The sequence below is a fragment of the Varanus komodoensis genome, unplaced genomic scaffold, assembly GCF_004798865.1.
Source record: "Varanus komodoensis strain SLA01 unplaced genomic scaffold, ASM479886v1 scaffold8, whole genome shotgun sequence".
Classification (NCBI taxonomy): Eukaryota; Metazoa; Chordata; class Lepidosauria; order Squamata; family Varanidae; genus Varanus; species Varanus komodoensis.
This window is the reverse complement of record NW_025336481.1, coordinates 31,597,878-31,619,868: the sequence shown is the minus strand read 5'-3', so window position 1 is coordinate 31,619,868 and position 21,991 is coordinate 31,597,878. Positions and strand designations below refer to the sequence as shown.

General features: G+C 41.9%; 1 protein-coding gene across 1 annotated transcript; it reads right to left on the bottom strand.

The window, feature by feature from the left end:
* Positions 1-6,460: 6,460 nt before the first annotated feature.
* SLC25A4 (solute carrier family 25 member 4) lies at positions 6,461-12,187 on the bottom strand. The gene is made up of 4 exons (XM_044455626.1): positions 11,953-12,187; positions 10,294-10,780; positions 8,134-8,274; positions 6,461-6,958 (listed from the first exon to the last, which is right to left on the bottom strand). The coding sequence occupies exons 1-4, from the start codon at positions 12,061-12,063 to the stop codon at positions 6,801-6,803; spliced, it is 897 nt and encodes a 298-aa protein (XP_044311561.1). The 5' UTR covers positions 12,064-12,187; the 3' UTR covers positions 6,461-6,800.
* Positions 12,188-21,991: the final 9,804 nt, after the last annotated feature.

Here is a 21,991-nt window from a genome sequence, read left to right as displayed (position 1 = left end):
TACTGAGGAAAGTATTTCCCAACAGGCAGCAGGTGTTCTTGTTCGTGACTAAATGTCAGGCTGCAGTCTATTTTGGGGATAAATTGATTTAAAAAGTCATGCCAGCCTGTGGAAAAACATGCTAGTCTAATGGAACATCACTTTCCGGAACTGCATATAAAAGCAATCTGGGATGAAATGGGACTTCAAAGAAATACCTCCCTTATGCCTTGACCTCCAGTCAGCTTTGGGCCCAGTATAATTATGGTATATCTGTGTGGGAGGGAACTACTCTTCAATTTGTTTCCATGGTGCTCCAGACATTCATTATATCTCTGTCCATGGAATTCCAGTCGGTAGTACAGCTGTGAACCATATTAACTGCCCAAATCATTGCAGATGGAGGTTTTGGATGTAATGCCAAAGTGTGAGAGCCACCACATTAAAAAGGAACTTATTTAAGAGATGTGTTTGAAACTCCAAGGCTTACAAAGCAACTTAACAAGGTAGTATCTTGTTAATCCACATTTTGTGATGGTTCATGATGCCATCTTCATGAACCATCCATCGATTGCCTTCTTGAAAATGCAGCATCTGACCAGGGGGAGCAAGGGTGGTTGTGATGAATGAACCCAGTCATGATGGGTTGATTTTCAGTTAAACAACTCATAGTTAACCCACAATGATTTCTTGGGTTAATTACGGGTTAATGATTAACCCCTAATGTTCATGCTTGAATGACAAAAAAGAATTTTGAATGGGCCAGTCAAAGGTTGCATACTCAAAATGGTGGCAACACAAACCCAGCAAGTTCTGCATTAACCCACAATTTGCCATAGTTGTGTGTGAACCGAGTTGTCTGCTACTGCACTAGTAGTATAGTTTCACAGCAGTTCTCTGCTACATCTTCTGCAAATTAAGAGAACAAGCAATTTTCAGTAAAAAGATTAGAAATAAGCACCTTTTTTGATGCATTTGAAAATCAGAGTATATTGTTTTTAATTCGAGATATAGCTGGAAATAAAATAAGCTTATCTGCATATGGCAAGATACCAGGCATGTCTTCCTTTTGAGCAAGGAGCAGTAAAAATTTGAAAATGTTTTGCAGATAAAACTGGTAACATTTTGTCCAGTAAAGGCAATGCTTACCAATTCTGCAACTCATATTTATTACACTTGTATATCACTCTTCATCCAAAAACCTTAGAAAGGTTTTCATATGTCTCCAAGATAGCTTTGAAACCAGAAAAGTACCATATGCCATCCAACTATTTCACTAGGCTACCCATGCACAGAATGATCACACATTACATAACTGCACTGAGAGAAATATATTACAATAGAGCAACTTGTTCCCCCAACTCCACGAATTTAGACTGTGCAAAATTAAAGAGCAGCTAAAACAGACCTTCTCCAAGCTTTGCTCATACAGTGGAATGAGGTTTTAGTGTCCTGACAGTCTTGTACTACCTCCAAGTGCTAGTGAGAGAGAAGATTTCTGAAAATTTTCATGTCCAGAAAAAACATTCCCCAAAGTAAATGCAGCAGGACTAGAAATGGGGCTTGGCTTGACCCTTTCAACACATACACACACGGAAAGCATCTTGAAAATAGTAGCATTCACCCATGATCCAATGTTGTAACTTCTTCTCTGCTGCTACAGCATTCTAGCACCACATTTTCCTGCATACATATGTCAGTCAGACAATGTTTGCTTCATCAGTAACTAATTACAGCAGCTAGTGCATCCCTCCTTATTACTAACTAGCAAGGAGACCCAGTTTCACACAAGTAGGAAAAGCCCCTTTTTAATGCCTTCAGGCAAACTGGTTCCTGAAAAGTTAAGGACTGGTAAGGGAAGTCTACCAGATAGTGACTAAAAATGGTACCGAAGGGTTCAAATGTATGACATATTTGCATTAATTAAAATTAGTGCATTTTAAAAGTAAAAGGTCTCCATAGGGTCTCCATAGTATGCATGGCAATAGCTACATTTTACAGACTTGACATGATGATACTGACGACTCTTTTATTGCTACAGGTAAAATCCACCAGCCGGCCAAAGGTTTAAGTCCCATTAACTTAGGGCAGTTTCTTCTTTATTTACATCACTCCACATCTAACCGATAAATAAAAGATCAGCACAGATAAATCATGAATTTATTGCAATCAGTAACTCACACAAGTGCTTGACTTTGACACAATTGTGCTTGATAACTGTAAATCAAAGAACTGTACAAAGAAGGGAGTGATATCCTTTTTGCCAATGGTAAGGTCTGTGAGATAATGACTTAGAAAAAAAATTAAAAGGCTTGTTTTAATTCCTAAGTTTTAAAGTGCTAGTTTACAGCTTGAAATGTTTTCCCCACCCTTTCATTTCTGATAATGCTCACAGTTCCTAATTAGCAAAGGGCCTTCTAATGTGAAATCAAGGTTGGAAGTACTAGAAATGAGGAGAGCTGAAAGCTGTATATCAGCATAATAGCACATTATAAATTGTTCACTACTTGTTTTAGACTCAGATGTGTTGTACATTGCCATGATAATGCCTCTGGAGGCAATTAATTTAGCAAGATGCTCTTGTGGCTGTCTTCAGTCAGTACATAGCTTGGGATTTAAAAAGAACTTGATTATCACTGGAACCAAACATGTATCAAACAGCCCATTGCTTGAAGGTGAACGCACTTTGAAATCTTTATTTTTGTAATCAAATATTTGGTGTTAAAATGGCAAAAAAAGTTCCTAGAATCTTTTTTTTATTTGAACAGCATTTTTCCAACAACCTTTCTCAATTGTGTTTGTTGTGAGATTTTACTGAAGGGGGTACTTTTCTTTGGAGGTACATGGAATCACTATGCCTAAGCTCAACCTTATCCAATCCAGTACCCTCCAGATGTTGGACTACACCCACCAGCATACCCAGCACTCATGGACACACACTCAGGGACTGTCGCATTGCTGACCCACCTTATTTGCACTGCCAACATCCAATTATTTGTGGAAAAAGCACCTGTAAAGGGGGGCATTTTTCCAATTTCAACCAAGGATCTTCTTTATCTCCACTGAATAACTATACAGCAGAGGTGAATTGAATACAGAAGTCTTAACATCAAGGTTCAAAGATGCACTCCGTCATTTCTGAGATAATCTTTTTACTGCATGGGAGGGAACAGGCTTTACCCCTCACTAACCTTCCCTAACCTGGTGAAGAAGTAAAAATCAGATGTTTTGGACTTCAGCTCCCAACAGTCTCTGTCGGCACAGCCAATGGACAGGAATGTGGAGATTAATGTCCCAAATACATGGAGGGCACCAGCTTGGAGAAAGCAGCTTTTAATCTTTCCTTGAATGGGAAGCATCTCGCTTCCCATTCAAGGACACCTGGCTCAGAGAATTGCAAGGCAGTAACTTTCCATAGCCAGGTGCTCTGCAGATATGTCAGACTGCAACTCCCACAATTCCTAGCCAGCATGGCCACTCCAACACATCTGCATGGCACCAAACTGTGCAAGAGCACCTGCCAGATCAAGAAACCAGGCCCACCTCCATTGGCTGTAAAATTCCAGGTGTAATATTGCAAAATTGTCACATGCAGTGGTACCTTGGCTCACGAACTTAATCTGTTCCAGGACTCTAGTCGTGAATCAAATTGGTCATGAGCCAAGTTAAATTTCCCCATAAGGTTCAATGTAAATAAGGTCAATCCGTTCTGTAACTGTATTTTTAAATCAGAAAAATGTGAAGCAAAGTGACAACAACAAAGATCATGGCCATCTCCCCGCCCCCCCCCCCAAGATCGCACCTGCCATCCCTGTACATGCCCGTCATCCCTGCACACCCGTCATCCCGGTGCACTGGGGGATGGAGAGATGGTGCGATCATGGGCACACTGGGGAGAGAGACGGGTGCGAATGGGGCACACTGGGGAAGGGAGAAACAGGCACGATCTAAGCCATCTCCCCCCCTCCCCACCCCCAGCATGATCGCAGCCATCTCCCCACTTGGGGGCAGGGGGAGATGGCTGCGATTGAGCCCATCTTTCCTGCAGAAGCGCGCCCGTGATCATGCATGTCTTCCCTGCACGAAAGCAACTGCAATCGTGGCCATCTCCCCACTCAGGGGGTGGGGGGGGAAATGGCTGAGATCTTGGTCGCCACCCAATGCAGAGTTCATGACCCATGTCAAAATTTTCATGACATTTTTGTTTGCGACCCGATTTGGTCATGAACCAAGGCGTTCGTGAGCCGAGGTACCGCTGTACTTTACCTTTTTAAGCAATCCAGTCCTGAATGCCAGCTGGTATCGAAGCATGAAAAACAAGAAGGGACCATGTGTAAGCTTCCTTTGGAGTAGATGAAATGTTCCAGAATAACTGTTTTTGTGGACAAGGTATGTCCTTCCAAAAGGCAAGTACCAGCAGGTCCTGCAGTAAAACTTTGGTTGTGTACTCTGGGAGCATTCAAACTTGCCCCTTGTCAGAGTGCTTCAATGGAGGATAAGGAGATCCATGGCTACTAGTCATGCTGGTTGCACATGACTGCCACTACAGAGGCAGGATGCCCCTGTTTACCAGTGGCAGAGATGCATGACTGGGACTGTGCTCTGTTGGCCTTTGGACTTATCCAGCATGGCTCTTATGAGCTCCTCTGCACCTTCAAGCACCTCCCTAAGCTTCCTCTGCTCCAGCCCCAAGATCTCACATCAAACTGAGCCAGATGCTTGCAGAATGCCTTCTGGAAGACTGTCATGCAAGCCCTACCACCAACCTGCTTTGGGGTGACAACCTTGGGAAATGCAGTTTCACTGGGAGTAGCATCAACTTCTTTTGGTGACTTTTTTGTAGCAGAGTCAGATTTTTGTACTCTTGCAGACTTTGGTAAAGTTTACTGATACCCTCCTGGCAAGTCTCCCTCTTACTTGCAAGTGAGTGGTGCTAGTTTTGATACCTGGAAGCACGGACACTCTACGTTGAACATCAGAAATAATTAAAAGAAGCAGATGTCAATGTGCTGCAAGCAACGAGAATCAAAGTTACACACTTTTAAAAGGTGATCTGTAATCCATCAAGGCAGAGATTTAAATGGCCTATCACTGATTCATTTTCAGTCAGTTCAGGTTGCCTCTGTCATTTCCTGTAACTGTACAAGCAAAATAAAATTGATACCCTGGCCATACAGGATGCTACACCGATGTAACTGTTGCAAGCAAGACTCCTCATTAGATTTTACACTCACCGTTTCAAAGAGGTGGCTAGAGTGTTCCATGTGGTGTAATAAGAATAAATACCGTAACATAATTGATGCTAATATTTTCTATCTGTATAATCCACACAAGCACTGATGTGGTCTTAGTCTCACAAATGGAAAAACATAGTTTCTTTTAACCAATTCACTGTGTGATGACAGGAGTAGGTCCCACTTTCTTAGTGGCATAACAACTGCTTCATTCATAGCTGATATACTGGGTGCCCTGATTTATTTTTTGCATTTCCCAAACAAGAGTTCTGAATGGTGAATGTGTTGGGGAGAACAATCCTATTGCCCCTAGGCAGCACCTAGAAGACCATAGGATATTTCAGAGTCCCACTTCCAAGATCAGAAAGCAGCTTCAACTTAGGGGGTTTCCCCCCCAACCTCTCAGCTGGTTGGAAAAGCAACCTTGAAGATGGGTGTTATAAGGGGTAAGGTGGGTAGCAGATAGGGTCACCAATCTACAATGTATCCTGGTTGCACCCCAGGCTCCTTTCCCCGCTGTCAAAATCAGCCTCTTATAGAAAGAGGCATCTTATTCTCCACACTCTTCTTACCTTTTGTAGGATGCCCACAATCTTCTGAGTTTGGAGCCTTAACAGGCATCTCCACTGGATCACATCTTAAGCCTTATATCTTTGTTTTCCTGATAGTAAATTCCATTTGGGCAATTCAAAATGATGCTGGTATAAAACTTAACTTCTCCCTTCCCTTCCCCATTTTCTTGCACTTTCTTAAACCAAGAAAAACTCAGTTACCTATTATGGTTTTCATGCCCTTTCCCCCTAAATCATAAATTTTTGAGATATAATACTCTGCTGTTTGATGGGGCTCTCAGTGATGATTTGGTGGTTCCCTAGCTTATGTGTAATTCTTGTCCTCTTTTAAAAGGTTGAAATTCCTCTCCTGAAGCATTTGTACTACCAGTAAAAGCATAAAGCTAAACTCTGTTGGTATTTCCTGTCCCTTCACCATTTGCCTTCAGTCCCACCAAACACTGGAATGTCCTCCCACCATGCCAAGTTTCTCTGACATGAAATTCAGCCCTTGAACTGAAAGAAGTGCAACACCCCTCAAAAAAGCATTTGGACCAGAGCTTATGACAAGAACATCTGTGGACAATATAAGTATGAAATATATATACAGTATATATGTATATATATGCATGCCTATGTTCCAAATGCCATTGTTCGTACAGAAGATCTGCCATGGAGGGTAAAAAAATCTGCGAGTTTTGACTTCTAGTATTTATTGCATTCACATTTCTAATTCTGCAAATACCATGTAACAAGCTGTCTTCCAGAAAGGCACTTAAAACATAGGAATATATTACTGATATTTGTCAAATATATTTATACATACACAGAGGCCTCTTTGATTTTCCATACAAAATGTTTTTGTGATCTTATGAACAACCACCTATCTATCTTCCCATAGTGACCTGATCTCTCAACTGGATTTGACCCCCAGTAACCATCTCTGTTTCCCTAGGAAATATTTAGTTGCCCATTAAAACCACATGTAGATACTTTACAAAAAACCCAAAGATCTGAATCAAGCAGTTTGATTCTCTTAAACAAATTTCTTGATTTCATCATACAAGACTAATACAAAAGCACCACCCATTCCTCTCAGCACATTGGACCAGGCGCCTTTGAAAAAGGCCTTGCCTCCTTCATCTTTTGCTATCTTCTTCCAGCAGTCAATTGTGCCCTTGTACATGATTTCAGCTGTGGAGAACAGAGCAATATAAGTATATATCTATAGGTCAATCATATTGTATACAAATATCTTACCCATAAAGTGCAAAATCAGTGTTCAGTCTCCAACCCTCAAAACACCTAGAACGCTTTCCTCTACTCTTACATGTTCAACAGAATGGAAATGAAACAGTATTTTCCCCTCTCAAGCATATTTTAAATGTGTTGATAGATTCTGAGATGGACGGATACATTTTCCTTTTCTTTTTTTAAGGAACATGCAGGGGTGCAGGACTATCTTCTATGACTCACTTCTTTTGACATCTCTTTCAAAGATTATCAACTTTCTGGAACATGGTCCAGTATTCCTTCAGATAATCAACAGCTGGCCCTTTTATCAGTTCAGTCTAACTAGGTGCAGGTGTGTCACTCTTTTCCCCCCTCTCTTGTGGCTAGTCCAGGTAAAAGGCTGCAGAGGCTTTGCTCCATTCTGAATAGGGTTCAGTTCATAGCTGGATGGAATCATATTCTAGACCCTGCCGATTAAGGAAGTAAGGGCTTTGTGCATTTCCCCAGAGACTGGGTATGTGTGGTGCTCATGCAAGACTGATAGCATGAAAACAAAGGTTACAAACTCCCTGTTTAATTAATATTTGCTTTTCTCCTCATTAAGTTGGAAAGTGTTTATGTTTTCTGTCCAAGACTGCAGGAAAAGAGGTTTCTCTTCCCATGTGACCTAACCATTCCAGAATATGACCAAAATTATCCAATCTGGACTGTGCTACATGAAGGCGCTTGTGGACTCTTCCAGCTCCATTGTATTGACTAAACTCACAAGCAGTACTCTGATCAGACAAACGTAGATAAATATAACAGACAGAAGCAGTGCAATACTACCAAGGCATTTTATTACTAAACGAACAGTTCTTGTAGGCAGCAAACAAAAAGCTGCTCATAGAAGTAATAGTAAGGTTGCAACATTATATGTGGCTACCTGGGAGTAAGTCCCCTATGATGAATGGGGTTTATTTCTAAGTAGATGTGTGTAAAAGTTGCACTGCATGTCAAATTGTACCTGCTTCAGTTTTAATTCATCCGAAAGGCAAGCACTCAGTTATAGGTCTACTATCTCTCCCTGATCTTTTGAAAAAGAAAAATCAACTCATCTGTTTCAACAATTTTGAAAGAAAGGGTTCTTTTCTTACCTCCTTTCCTCCCAGACTGCATCATCATCCTACGTCGGACCGTGTCAAAGGGGTAGGACACCAGCCCTGCTACTGCAGTAACTGTCTGGGCTATCATCCAGCTCACTATGATGTGCACATTCTTTGGATCAGGCAGCATACCTGTCATCAAGACCAGATTACCCAAAGTCATTGGGAAGAAGTACTGGGGAGAAGTGATCAGTATTACTTTACCTCATTTGTGATACCATCTGAACATAGGATCATGGCTTCCACATTCATGGCATGCAACTACCACAGAGTCCTCTGAAAAGAGTGGCAACTGCAGAAGCTGCTTCAGCCATCTAGCTGCTATGTGTGGACCAGTGAGGAAGAGCCAGGTGGCACAGGCAAGGAGCAATGCACCTTGGGATTGAATTTTGGGCGCAGTGGCTGATGGGATACATGCCAGCAGCGGGAGGACTGAGCAGGCAGTATGGAAGGCATGATGAAGTAAAAACCACTTGATCCTCTGTCAGGCAGATCATGAACCACAGTCACCACAGAAGGTTGCTTATTGCATTGTGTGAACGCAGTCAATATCTATCAATATCAACTACAGCAGAATTGGAGGACAAGTAATTTTACATTGTTGCTTGAAAGGAGAAATGAACATAGATTTCAGATACTTTGGAGTGCCTTGAACAGCCTATCCCAAGCTGACTAGAGGATGCTCGAGTTGTAATCCAGGGCATTAACAGGACATTGCATTGTGGAAGTTCTGAATGAGATTTGTGACTTTATCACATACTAGGTTCATTTGTACAATCATTATTTATAGAAAAATAAAAGTGATCCAACCCCAGAATGTTCTTTTCCCTCAGAGACACAAGCAGAACAGCCCATTAATGGAAGAGTCCACCCTTCCTCTAAGAAGCTTAGGATAGTAAATATGGGATCAATTCACCTGATCATAATGACTCTGTGAAATTAGGATACACTGATGACAATCCTCTTCCTATGGAAGTAAATCTCACTATATTCTGTAGGTCTTACTTCTGAGCAACCATGTATAGAATTGTGCTGTCACTGAACTTTGTAACTGAGCAGGCATTTAAACCCAGAACAAGGCCCAAATCCAGCATTCTAGCCACTATACAGCCTTGTCCCAAGACTCTACAACCTAGTGGAACTACATGTCCTTTGGTCAGGAAATCTCCTCTTGAAGCTAAAGGATTCCCAACAGTATTGCTCACTTAGAAGAGCTTCCAGTGGTATGAGAATTATTAAGAGATTCAGGGAGTTGCTTAAAGGCCACTTAGGCAGATTATATGAGGAGAGTACAAGGGCAGGCTGGAGTATTTGAGCAACAGAAAATGGGAAAGCTTAGATTTCCAAACTGCCTAATTTCTAAGATTATTATTATTATTATGCTGGTAATTAGAAAGAGAAAAACAACTGCTCAGTGTTTAGCTTTTGAGCCTCTTTGACCTTGATTGCAAGAGTTGAACAGCTATATGAAGTTACCAAATTACGACCAGACAAATTAAATCTTTGAAAAAGTATGGATAAGAATAAAGTGGATACTTAGGCTATACATATTTTGGAAAGAAAGGGGGAGAATGGTAAGGAAATATAGTAATCTATTAAGCTAAGGATGATCCTAATCTTTGGAACATGTGCAAATCTTTTCTAATCCCATCAGGTCAAATGTTACACTGCAATCCAAGCATAGTCTGTACCAGCCTTGGTGCCAGTGTCAGCTCCAAATTTTGGAGGGCCCTTGGACAAGACATCCTCGATAGGCAGCCTGCCTGAGTGAGTCAGCTGTTCTGACTCCTCCTCTTCTCTCTCATCATTACTCCCACTTCTTTGCTTGGCAGGCAGAGATCCAATAAGCAAGCAGGCAGAAGCATCTGCTGCACCTCCTCCTCACCACCACTTTGGACAGAGCAGAAGCAAGTGAACAAGCAAGTTGCAATGGGGAAGATGAGGAGCCCTGCTGCAATGTGGGCCCTCAGCAGATTCCTACCCATGCTTCCCTTTGCATTGGTCCAGCCTGGTGTCATCCCGATGCACCGGACTACAACTCCCATCCTACCTAGCTAGTATGACAACTGGGGAAGCATGGGAAGGCTGGTCTAGACAGTATCTGGCCACTTTCCGGAGCTATACCAACACCAGCAGTCCTCCCCTTCTTACCCTTAGCTGTATCATAGATGCCAAAATAAGCCGCTCTGTAGATGATGATGCCTTGGACCGACACATTGAATCCCAAGTAGAGGCCTCTAAGGCCATCCGATTTGTAGATCTTGGCAAGACAGTTGCCTAGCCCACTGAACTGCCTCTCATGCAGGCCTTTGCCCACATCAGCAGCTAGCCTGGTCCTGGCAAAATCCAGAGGGTAAACGAAGCAGAGCGAAGTAGCTCCTGCAGCACCCCCAGAGGCCAGGTTGCCTGCAAAGTAACGCCAGAACTGCTTGCGCTTGTCCACACCCCCAAGGAAGATCTGCTTGTACTTGTCCTTGAAGGCAAAGTTGAGGGCCTGGGTGGGGAAGTACCGGATAACATTGGCCAAGTTGCCTCTCCAGAAGGAAATGATGCCCTGCTCCTTGGGGATTCTGACCACACAGTCTATGATGCCCTTGTACTGTTTCTCAGCTGTGATCTGTTGGCTGGCATGTTGGACCTGTTAAAGGAAGAAGAGAGGCACAGAGGGAGAAGGAAGGAGGGAAGGAGGGAAGGAGAAAAAGATCACGATGACCCATGTCACAGTACACCGCTTCTCTGTGAAGGAACAGCCAGTCATCTTTGCTCTTGCAGCCTTATCTTTAACTATCATTCACTACTCAAGCTGACCATCTGACTGAGATTAATACCACTAGATACAGCATAAAAACAGCACAGAGCATGCAACTATGCTAACTTATTTATTTGAGAATGGATAAATGCACATCTAAGAAATGTAGCTGCTCAGTTTTCCATGGTCATTTCATTATGTTTTCCCATGTGACAGTCTCACTAGATTGTGTGCTGGCTCCATTTCTCCATTTCTTCTGTTACAACTATTTATTAAGCCAAGGTAATTGGGTACATACACAATATGAAACAGGGGCAACACTATTTCAGCAGGGGCAACACTATTTCACTATGTAGACACAAGCAGCTTTCCTGCCATCTGTGTGACCCTCTCAAGAACTCATGTCCTTCAGCTGACCTCTGCTCCACTATCAAGCCACTGATCCTAGCAGCAAACCACTTTTAAGCACTGGTTTATTAAAAGGAAAGAAACTTCCTTAATAATTGGTGCAAGAAATAATTATATGTCCAGTGGATTTTTGCTATAATTTTTTCAAAGTTTGAGTTAGTGGATATAAATGGCAAGTGTTACGCACAAAGACATACAGAACACCCAAGATTTGAAGCTATTTCACTTGCAAATCGTTAGCTATAAACCAGTTAAGAAAAAAGAGCTGTGCTTGACTTGTGTAAGCAGAACTGTCCAAGTGGTGTTTCCATATTTAGCCACTTCAAGCATGTGCCCATTTGACACTAGAATCCCTGCTCGCTCCCAAGTCTCAACTTGACACTTTCAACTCCATGCAAGAAGACTTAAAGGCACAGTCTGACACTTTTTAGGGACTGTTATTTGTCATTGCTTATCACTGCCATCACTTCCTAAAAGGAATTCCTGAGTTTGGAAGGCCAGCCAACGTTTTGCTGTCCCTGCCTTTTACATTTTGGAGAATGCCACAGAACAATGCAACCATTCCAGGAAGCGGTGCCGGCTGAAAAACCTGGGCTGCTCCCCCTCCCCGCCCTTAATCTCTCTATGCAAATTGAGAAACCCAAGCCCCTTACCTGTAGCAGCAATTTCACTCTCTCGATAGGCGCTACAGCCGTTTTGGAAATAGCAGCAGCAATGCCACCAGCCAAAAAGTCCTTAAGAAAACTGAGAGCTTGGTCAGCCATGATGGGGCCAAATCAGAGTGACACACCAATCCCCCCTCCCTGAAAAAAAATCAGTAAATTCGGGAGCTGTCACCGGGCACCACCCCAGCCAGCTGCACCCCCCCAGCCTAGGCACACTGTGTCCCAATGGACAGACCTGTCCCTTTCCCAACTATTTATAGCCCCTGTGGGTCTCGCGATAAGAGGAGGGTCTGCAGGGGGCAGATCCGCGCGCACATTGGCTGGGACCCCCTGCCACCCTCAGAGGGCACTGGGGCAAAGACGCCATGCTGCTGCTTCCCGAAGGGGAAGCCCTGGAGCGAGGGACGCCGGCAAGGGCAAAGTAAAGTTATCTGCGCGCTCTTGGAGAGCGCTATGTCACGGCATGTGCCCGCTGTATTAATAGCACGGGGGAGGCGCGGAGGAAGCTAATATTTAGGCAGAGGAGTTAACCGTTTGACGAGGACGACGGCATCCTTGCTAAAAGCCCAGGCGAGGCCAAGCCAGGCCATGCCAGGCGGTTAGCCGAGGCAGGGGACCTTGCGGAGGAAAGGTGGCAAACGAGGACATTTCCTGTCGAGGAAGGCTTGGTCCTGCCCAGAAGGGATTGTTTATATATTGTGCTCTTGATGCACTTTTAGAAAATATCTTTACCATTCCTCACGAGGAATTCTGGGAATGGAAGATTCCCTACTTTTATGCATACAACAACCCTGCGATGTAGGCTAAGCAAAGAGAGTGCACGACTGGCCCAAAGTGTGTCTGGAACTGGACTCAGTTTGTCTTCCCAGTCCATGTTGGATTCCATCCCTCACTGGCCCCAATATAGGTGGACAAAATAGATAAAATTATATGCAATTACATGTGCATGAACAAATCTTAATAACTGTATGTTTTCCCTGATTCCAATAAGTAATTCCTACCGAAGGCAGCTGGATCTCCTTCCTAGTAAGTCTTTCCTAGGACTGAAGTCATAACTCAAGTTGCTACTTTGTTTTCTTCTGGCAGGGCTCCTGTGCCTTAATTTATGAACCACATACATGAACTAGGTAAAGCTTTCCCATCTTTATACCTCCATGCCAGGGAGTACTTCACCTGTTAGGTTTCTTCTGCCCTGTGTTGAGGCCATATAGTTCACTCTTGCCTACTCTACCTGGCAGCAGCTTATCAATGTCTCATGCACAGGACTTTCTTAGCATGCTACTGCAAACTTTTAAGAGACAATGCTAAGGACTGAATCTGTGCCCTGGCTCATGATGTCATGTGCTCTGCCACTAAGCTATGGCTCCCAGCATGTGCAGTTCTTTTTGTCTAATAATTTTGTTAGCATATACCTGGTTGCAATTGTGCCCATATTTAAGATACTGATTTTAGGATCAGAATTTGGGGGAAGAGAGCAATGGAAAATCTTGCAAAGTGCAGTGCAGTGACTTTAAAGTTCAGCTGAGAGAGAGCCTTTTAGTTGGCAGAAGCATCTCTTCATGCATGGACATCATGAAGAGTTCATTCTTTTTTCCTGGTAGTGTCTTGTGAGGATAGCCATTGCATGTGACTGGAGCACAGATGTCACTTCTAGATGAGAAGGGGGCTGGGGCTGGGGATAGGGAGGGGAGGGGACAGGACAGGAAGGAGAGGAGAGGAGAAGAGAGGATTCTGGACCTCTGAAACACATGACTAGGAAAGTTCATAATGCTGAATGTGAACGCTAAGGGCAGGAGGTACTTGCATACAGTGGAACATGCTTACCGGTTGACATCATCAAGCTCGTGGATGTAATAAAATACACTCACACATCTCCATCTGCTTTATTTGCTGGGCAGGCATTTTCACACAAGAAACTGTGGCTATGCTATTAGGTGCATTTATGCAGGAGTACACACTGCAGCACTCAGTTGAAACAGTTTCCGAGCAAAGATGCATAATCTCAAGCTGCATGCTGCTTTTGGAGCCTGCCCTGACTGACTAAAACTGTACAACAGTGTTCTGTTGTGCATTCATGTAAAATACCAGAGGTTGGGAATCTCAGTCCCAGAGGCCATATCCAACTCTTCTGGAGTTTCAAGACTCTCCTTGGTTCCCCAGTTGTCTGCACCCCCTTTCCCCAGTCCTACCCCCACCCTTTCTCCCAACTACTAATTATTGGTAGGTTTTATGTAGTCTCCACTAAGGTTTACTTAGTGCAGTAAGAGCTTTAAAGCAGAATCCTATGCATGTTCAAACCAAAGAAAGTCCAATAACTTCCAACTTTCACCTGCAATGCTGGGCATTTCAGGACCTTCTCCTGGATTGCACCATTATACTATGATATGCTGAGTTTTTAAAAAATGACTTACCCCAAAGACTTAGCGCCTTCAATTTAGTTGACGAAGATTCAACACCTTCTACATGTAGAAATGGAAACTGATGCTTTCTTCCCTGGCTTGATAGCTTTTTGTGCATCTGACAGCAGCTTAATATATAAAATCAGCAGGAGCTGCTGAGAGTATGGAGACAAGTATTAATGCCTACAAACATCAACACATTAAACTGCTGTTAAGCAGCAGGGTCACCCAAGCAGCAGCAGAGTCACCCAAAGTGGAATAGTCAAAGCTGAGACACCAAGATGCATCCACCCTCTTCAGATGGGACAGTCACATCAGCAGAAGATAGGGGATAACTAGAATGGAGTTAGGGGCAGAAAAACTACTGAAGGGGAGCTACTGGGCAGCAGCAGTAGTTGAAGGCAACACTGGTGGAGGATCTTTCACTGACAAACAGCAGTGATTCTCAGGTTAACTCCGGTTATTACTGCACAGAAGAAGGAAATGGCAAACTACTTTGGAATATTGCTTATCTTGCAAGCCCTATGATGAAACAATCCAAAATGAAACAAGAGATAGTGTCAGAAGATGAGACTACTAGGTCATATCACAAACAGCTACTGGGAAAGAGCAAAGGACAAGTATGAATAATGTAGTCATTAATGATGCAATTAGATCAAAGCTGAAAGATGTTTAGTGGCTGACATTCACAGAGATGAAAGGAAAGTACAATTCTGAACAGTACATACAATTGGAACATGGAATGTGAGAGTTATGCACCAAGGCAAACTGGAAACTGTAAGCAAGATATGCAATATATCACAGTACTTGGTGCAAGTGAACAAAAGTGGACTAGAATGAGACATTTTTAGTCAGGCAAACTCAAAATGTTTTATTCTGGAAATGACAAACTCAGAAGAAACAGAATGGCTGAAGCAAGATGGTTTTGGCTTCCCAGACTCTTTGCAGTAGCCCAGAGTCCTGGCAAGTGTGGCCAGAGTTTATAGAGCGCTTGCCAGCAATCAAACCCCATGTGCTACACACTTTCAAACAGAGGATTACCTTTTGCCAGCTCTTCAACTAGTGGATTGTCTTTTGTAAATTATCTGTCCAGATTTGTCTATCCCACCAGGGAAGTTTTCAATATTTACCAGAGGTTCAGGCTTTGAATTACATATTTTGGTACTGTACAGGCTTTTCTTTTATTACACCTTAAATATAAAACAGTCATTGCTAACAGAATATAGCCAATCTTTTACGTTCCTACATGTTGAATAGTTTCATGTAAGTGGCAACAGCTTATCTTGTAAGGGTAACCAAAGTTCTTGCTCAAATACTTTTCTCATTTTATAACCATTCATTGATGTGCAAGAGGCCCTTTTCTGGTGGATCTCGCTACCCTAAGTAATCCCAAGTCAATGGAGTTTCAGTGGCAGAGGACCAGGATAAATGAAAAAGGAGGCTTGGGGTGTATCCAGTGTTAAGTATAATTTAAGTCCCATGGCTTTCAGTGGATCTACTCTAAATAAGACTAAGACTGGTTATGATCCTTTTTTGAAAAGAAATGGGAGGGTATTTACTTGGCGGTTGATTTACTACAAATCAACTTCCCCTCAGTTGATTTGTTGATTTGTAGATCTCTAAGCAAATGTTGACTTATTTTGGCACTGGCCTTTTGAAGGGGGCTGACTTTTCATCTGAATAAAGCAAGAATTAAGGGCATCAACTGCCAGGGTGACTTAAAAATCATGCTGCTGTAGTAACTGGATTCTGCCTCTGTTATAAGGTGAGTGACCTGGAATAACCTTGCAACTTATTCACTGTAATAGAATCACTGCAACAAATCTTCAGAGACACTAATTTCAATCCAAGACGTTCTTCACTATAACAGCTTTCTGCTTCTACTGTGGAGGATTACTATTAGAAAAACACTTTAAAAAGTGTTTTGGAAAAGGTTCCTTCTTCTTAGCAATTCCTTTCCTAGTTTATTCCTGCCGCTAAAGGAGTAAATTTTGTTCTCCAGTTATGTTGGTGTTTGCCAGCATTTCTGTTGGGAATGTAGCAGTAATGAAATTGTCCAACAGACTAAGGGTGCAATTCTTTGCATGCTTAGACAGAAGTCCAGCACTTCCAACACAGCTGAGAATTGCAAGATTCTTTTACTGTCATGCATAGGATTGTGCCTAATACACCTATTAAATGGAGTGATAAGATCAACTCTTCTCAACAAAGAAGGAAATTGTATGAAAATGCTGTCTCTATGATTATATGTCAATGTAAATTACTTCTCTCAGGGGTTGCCAACTTATGATGTTCCAGATGTTCTGGCCTACAACTTCCATCAGTCCTAGCCAGCTAGCTACTGATGAGGTTTTCTTTTTCTTTTTTTTAATTTGCAAAACCAGCAGTAATACCTCCCCCCCCCCCCCCCTCCAAAAAAGCCACACACACAAATACACAAAGACAGGGAGGACTACAAAGGATGGGAGAGAGGAAGAGGAAAAGGAAAGAAAAAATGGCCACGCGCAGTAATCATGCATATCACCCCTAACATAAAATAAAAAGAGGAAAATAATTTAAAGCTTCAATTTCCAAAATATACATTAAAGTGAGCATTTAGAATTAAGTTCAGGCTTCCCTTCCTTCTCGTCATTTCTATCACCAGCTCTTTATCTAGAAATGTCCCCTCTTTGTTGTGATTGGAACACACATTCATTTGGTCAATGTGAGCATAATTGAAACCAGCAATTATTTGAACATTCCAAAAACATTCCAAAACTTTTGGCTTTCTAAAGATGCCCTGTGTGATCGCTTAAGGGCAAGGATGCGACTACGGTGATAAAAGTTATGAATCTTGAAATAACCTTTATCACAATATAATTCTGCTTTATTTTGTTGGTATTGCTTTTCCCCTCTACTAATACAATGGTTTTGGTGCTGGTTGCTCTTTAAGTATCTGCTGTCGCTTTTTCTCTCTTCTAATGATGATTTGACTATAACTAGGTCTGAATAATTTACATCAGCAATAGGCTTTGTACAGAACTCTTCAAAGCAAGTTGTTCTAGTGTGGAATATTTTTGCCACTAGATGGCAGAGCAGTCATTGCTTAAACCTGATCAAGTGCGCTCTAATCCAAGAAACATTATTTCCCAAACTCCCTTAGACCAATGCTCAGTAATTAAGTGGATGTGTTCAACCCCTGCGTTTTCTCTCTCTCCCTATCATTTCATTTACTAAGGGAGCAATCCTGTGCAAGTGTAGCCAGAACAAATGCTGACTGAACCACACTGGGAGGTGTAGACCTATTCCTTATCTAACTTTGCACAGGATTCTGCTTTAAATCAATCTCTCTCTCTCTCTCTCTCTCTCTCTCTCTCTCTCTCTCTCTCTCTCTCTCTCTCTCCCTCTCCCTCCCCCCCCCCCCCCCCCCCCCTCTCTCTCCCTCTCTCTCTCCCCCCCCCCCCCCCCCCCACCTTAATTTTCCATTTAATGGATAGGAATACAACGGGTGTACAGCTAATGCAAAATATGGCAATGCTTGGGATTGTCTGTCTGGAATATTAATATTGTTTCTTCAATATATTATAGTTGACCAATGTTAGAACAAATAAATAATCCGGTAATACAAAATGAGTTGGATCTGAACAAAATTAATTACACTTAATTCTCATTGAAATCAATGAATCATAAATCATGACTAGCATCCCTTTGATTTCAGTGTAGTATATTTATTGATTTCAGTGGTCTATAATCCAATACATTTGAGACCAATCCCCACTGACATCAGTGGTACATACATTTTTAGAATGTGTATAAATTGAATAATACGTACTGATGTGGGACTAAATCCAACCTAGTATTTATGATGTGATAATATTTACAGACCTAATGTACAGCATTAATTATTTCACATCAAGTTGGGAAGAATTTCCACCGAATTTGGCTTCATGACACAATGTTAAGTGGACTGAAAATGTCTCAGAAGGATCACAATATGATCCTTTCTAGAATAACATTCAAAAATGTTAATTAAAACAAAATTTTGAACAAACAGGAATGTTCAAGATGACCAGAAGCAAATTAAAACAGGACTCTGGAAGGAATTTTGATATGAATTCCTTCATAAAGAAATAACTGTAACACAGAATAGCTATTCATATTGCCTTGATCACCCTACGTTACACTAGCATTAGCAGAGAAAACAAGGAAAGACACAGCAACAGTACAGGACTGAATGCAAAGGAGTCTTCAGAAATGATCGAAAACCATTTTATTTCTCAGTATATTTTGAATATTAAAACTCTTGCAGAGGCAACTCTGATTCAGTTCTTCCAAATCAAAACCAATTTCCACACTATCTCCTTCATATAGTGTGGAAAACAGTTTGTTTTTTCTTTGAAAATACTGAAACAAAAGTTGCTCCTTAGGAAGACTTTAATTTTTGAAACATATTGGACAATAAGTGTGCAATCCTGTGCATGTTTAAAGAAAAAAGCCTAATAGTCCCAGACTGACTGGGGCATGCTGGGAGTTGTAGCACTTTTCTTCAGTCTAAGCATGCATAAAATTGCTCCCTAAAGGATGTTCGTGCACCTCTAAGTTCTATTCTTCCCCTTTCATTCCTACTCTGGCAATAAGCACTGATAACGACATACAATGGATTCAGGTAACTGTTAAGAAATGACTAAAAGGAGCTCAATAAACGAGGCATTAGTACTTTTAAATGTTTCCTGACAGAACAAACTTTCAGCCAAACTTGCGGACTGTAATAATACAAGGATAGGCAGAAGGTAGATTGGGGTATCCTAGCAGACCTCTGGATAACTTGCTGTAGTGTTCCAAGGGTTTCTGACACCAATACTTTAACAACATGTAAATAACTCTCACCCTCCATTTTTCCCATCTGTAAAGGACAGAGACTAATCAGTTGCTTTTTTTACCAGCTCTGCTGGCTGGTTTAGTGTAATATACTGGAATCCTTGAACTCTGATAATGCAAGGTATATTTATATAACATTCATGGGATGTACTACATAACTGTGTCACCGTGTTGTATCTATTCACCCTAGAAAAAGTTGTAATGAAAAGTTGTTCATGCTAATGATTAATATTGCAAAGTCTGAATATGGCATTTAATACATTTAGGATGCAATCCTATGTCCATATAGATAGAGTCTAGCTGGCCATAAGAAAGATCAGTGTCCCAGCTTCAACCTTGTAAACATGCCTTGAGGTCAGATATGGGACTCAGAACTTAAGAGTACCTTCCCTCTGCCCTCACAGCTGATGTGGAAAGAACTGAGCCACCAGTGTGGCTCTGATGTTAGAAGACCAACGTCAGAGATGGAGGCTTGTGGGTGTGGTGGGAAGCAGGGAGAGGAGGAGTCAGACTCCATCACAAGACAGAGTATCATGCCATTCTCTCAGTCTCTCCTCTTTGCAGTCCAGAGAAGAAGAGATAGATGGCAAACATTGTCCATCTAAGTGTCTTACAGGTACGAGAAGCATGAATGCAGCCTTTGCTTCCATGATCCTTCTACCTTGCAGTGGATGTCTGTAATCCACTGAATTCTGAGTATTATAGGCAGCCATGTTGGATTGCCCTTTTAATAAATAAGTTCAATTAACATTGGATACAACACTGTTTCAATTTTTTGTGTTATAGCTTTTGACTGAAATGCACCTGCATGGGTAATTATTCTAAAGTCTATCTGAGTATATGTATCCTTTTCATTATAATTTCTATTTTAACTGCTCATTCATTCATTCTTTTGTCTGTATATTTGTATCCTGCATTTTTCCTTCCAAGGAGATTTACTGAAAAGTAAGGTAAACTCACACCAACATAAATAAATAACAGCAGCAGCAGAATGGAGTATATCAGGTACCACCAGCTTTCATACGAGCAAATATACTTCCATCAACTTAGCTTAACTTGTGAATATTTGCAGGCAGCTCCGGATATCTTTTCCATCTAAGGCACGTTTAGTATTAGGGGAAGGTTCAGATAAGAGTCTAAACCACAGTTTAACATTGCAAGTGGTTTGGCCAGGAGGAGTGTATTTTAAAGGAACCAGTCTGTCATTTTGCTTGATACTGGCTTGTTTGGATAAACAGGCTTGTTTGGATTTAAACTGCAGTTAGTTAAAACCTGAAGCGCATGCTTCCAATTTCCTCCTCATGGCTCTGCCAGAGGAAGAGAGGCAAACAGGCTACAGCAGTGGTGGAGAACCTATGGCACACATGTTGCAGCGGGCACACAGAGCCCACTCTGTCGGCATGCGAGCCAAGTCACTCCAGCATTGCCCCAGCAGCCAAGCATTGGATAACAGTACACACAGGGGTCATGCGCATGCTTGGAAAGGAGTAGTGGTGCCAGGCAATGATGTCATGAGCCACAACTCATTAGCCGCAACTCATCCGAGCTTTTGCATAGCTGGTCCGTGCGCTGCCAAGGAGATATATATGTGTGTGTGTGTGTGTGTGTGTGTGTGTGTGTGTGCTTGGACTGGCTGTGAGTTGTTTTACTAAACTAAAAGCTCAGTTTTCAGCTTTTGTTGCAGTGTTGGCACTTTGCGATAAATAAGTGGGTTTTGGGTTGCAGTTTGGGCACTCGGTCTCTAAAAGGCTCACCATCACTGGGCTATAGTTTCTCCTGCACTGTGTAGAAGGGCCTTTCTGGTTGTGGTTTTTTTTCCTGTGTGGAACTTTATTCCCATGAGGTTTACCTAGTTAGATTATTTAGGAAACGGGTAAATTCTTTCTAAATATGTTAGGCACTTGGAATGTGAGGATTTTGTATGATACTTTCTCCTTTGCAAGTAGTCGCTTAGTTGATTATTTCTGCTACATTTAGAATTGCCATTGTTTATCTGGTAGGATGTTGCCCTAAGTGTTTATTTGGCCTGTTTTTATTTGGCTTTGATATTATTTTATGGTGGTTAGCCACCTGGGGGCATTTATTAATGCAAATATTCAAATGTATGGGATACAAATACACACATACACGCACTTGACAAGTAACAGAAAAAGCAAACACATGAAACTGCTCTGAAGCATTCCACATACATAATGAAAAAATGAACTGGGCAGACCCCCAGCCCAAAATATCAGAAGTTGCTTTCACAAGTTTCAACAACAACAAATTAAAACATGCAAATGAATGGAGGTTACTGCAGGTTATTGCTTTATATAAAGAAGGGGACAGGGAGGAGAGGGGAAAATCAAAACAACAAATTGACACTATACAAGTAAACCCTTTCACTGCCTTGCCCAAAAGGAGCCTGTCCCCATTTCTCCAAAAGTCAGCTGTGCCTTATCAGCACTGCAAAATGGTGACTGAATCTGCCTTATTCATCATTATTGCTTAAGTCATTCCTACTTATGCCCGTATTCCATGGATTATGTCTGGATGAAAACACTTTCTTGCTGGTGAATAAACACTGCTGCTTTTAAATTATTTGTATGCAAAATGACTTGAAGGCCATTATGAAAATGCTTTGCAAAAGGACCATAAGAAGCTTTTTGCAACCTCCAAAAAGCTACTCCCCCCCCCCGCATTTTCTTTCATGCTAAACAGTCCAAATGAAAGACCTTTCAGAGTTAACTGGTTTCGGCCATACCAGTGTTTTAGTGTAATGAATAACATTT

Coding starts and splice junctions, on each gene's coding strand:
- SLC25A4 (XM_044455626.1), bottom strand. CDS start 12,063: ATGGCTGACCAAGCTCTCAGTTTTCTTAAGGACTTTTTGGCTGGTGGC. Junction 10,781..11,952: donor GAGTGAAATTGCTGCTACAG/GTAAGGGGCTTG, acceptor TTCCTTTAACAG/GTCCAACATGCCAGCCAACA. Junction 6,959..8,133: donor GCAGTCTGGGAGGAAAGGAG/GTAAGAAAAGAA, acceptor TGTTCTCCACAG/CTGAAATCATGTACAAGGGC.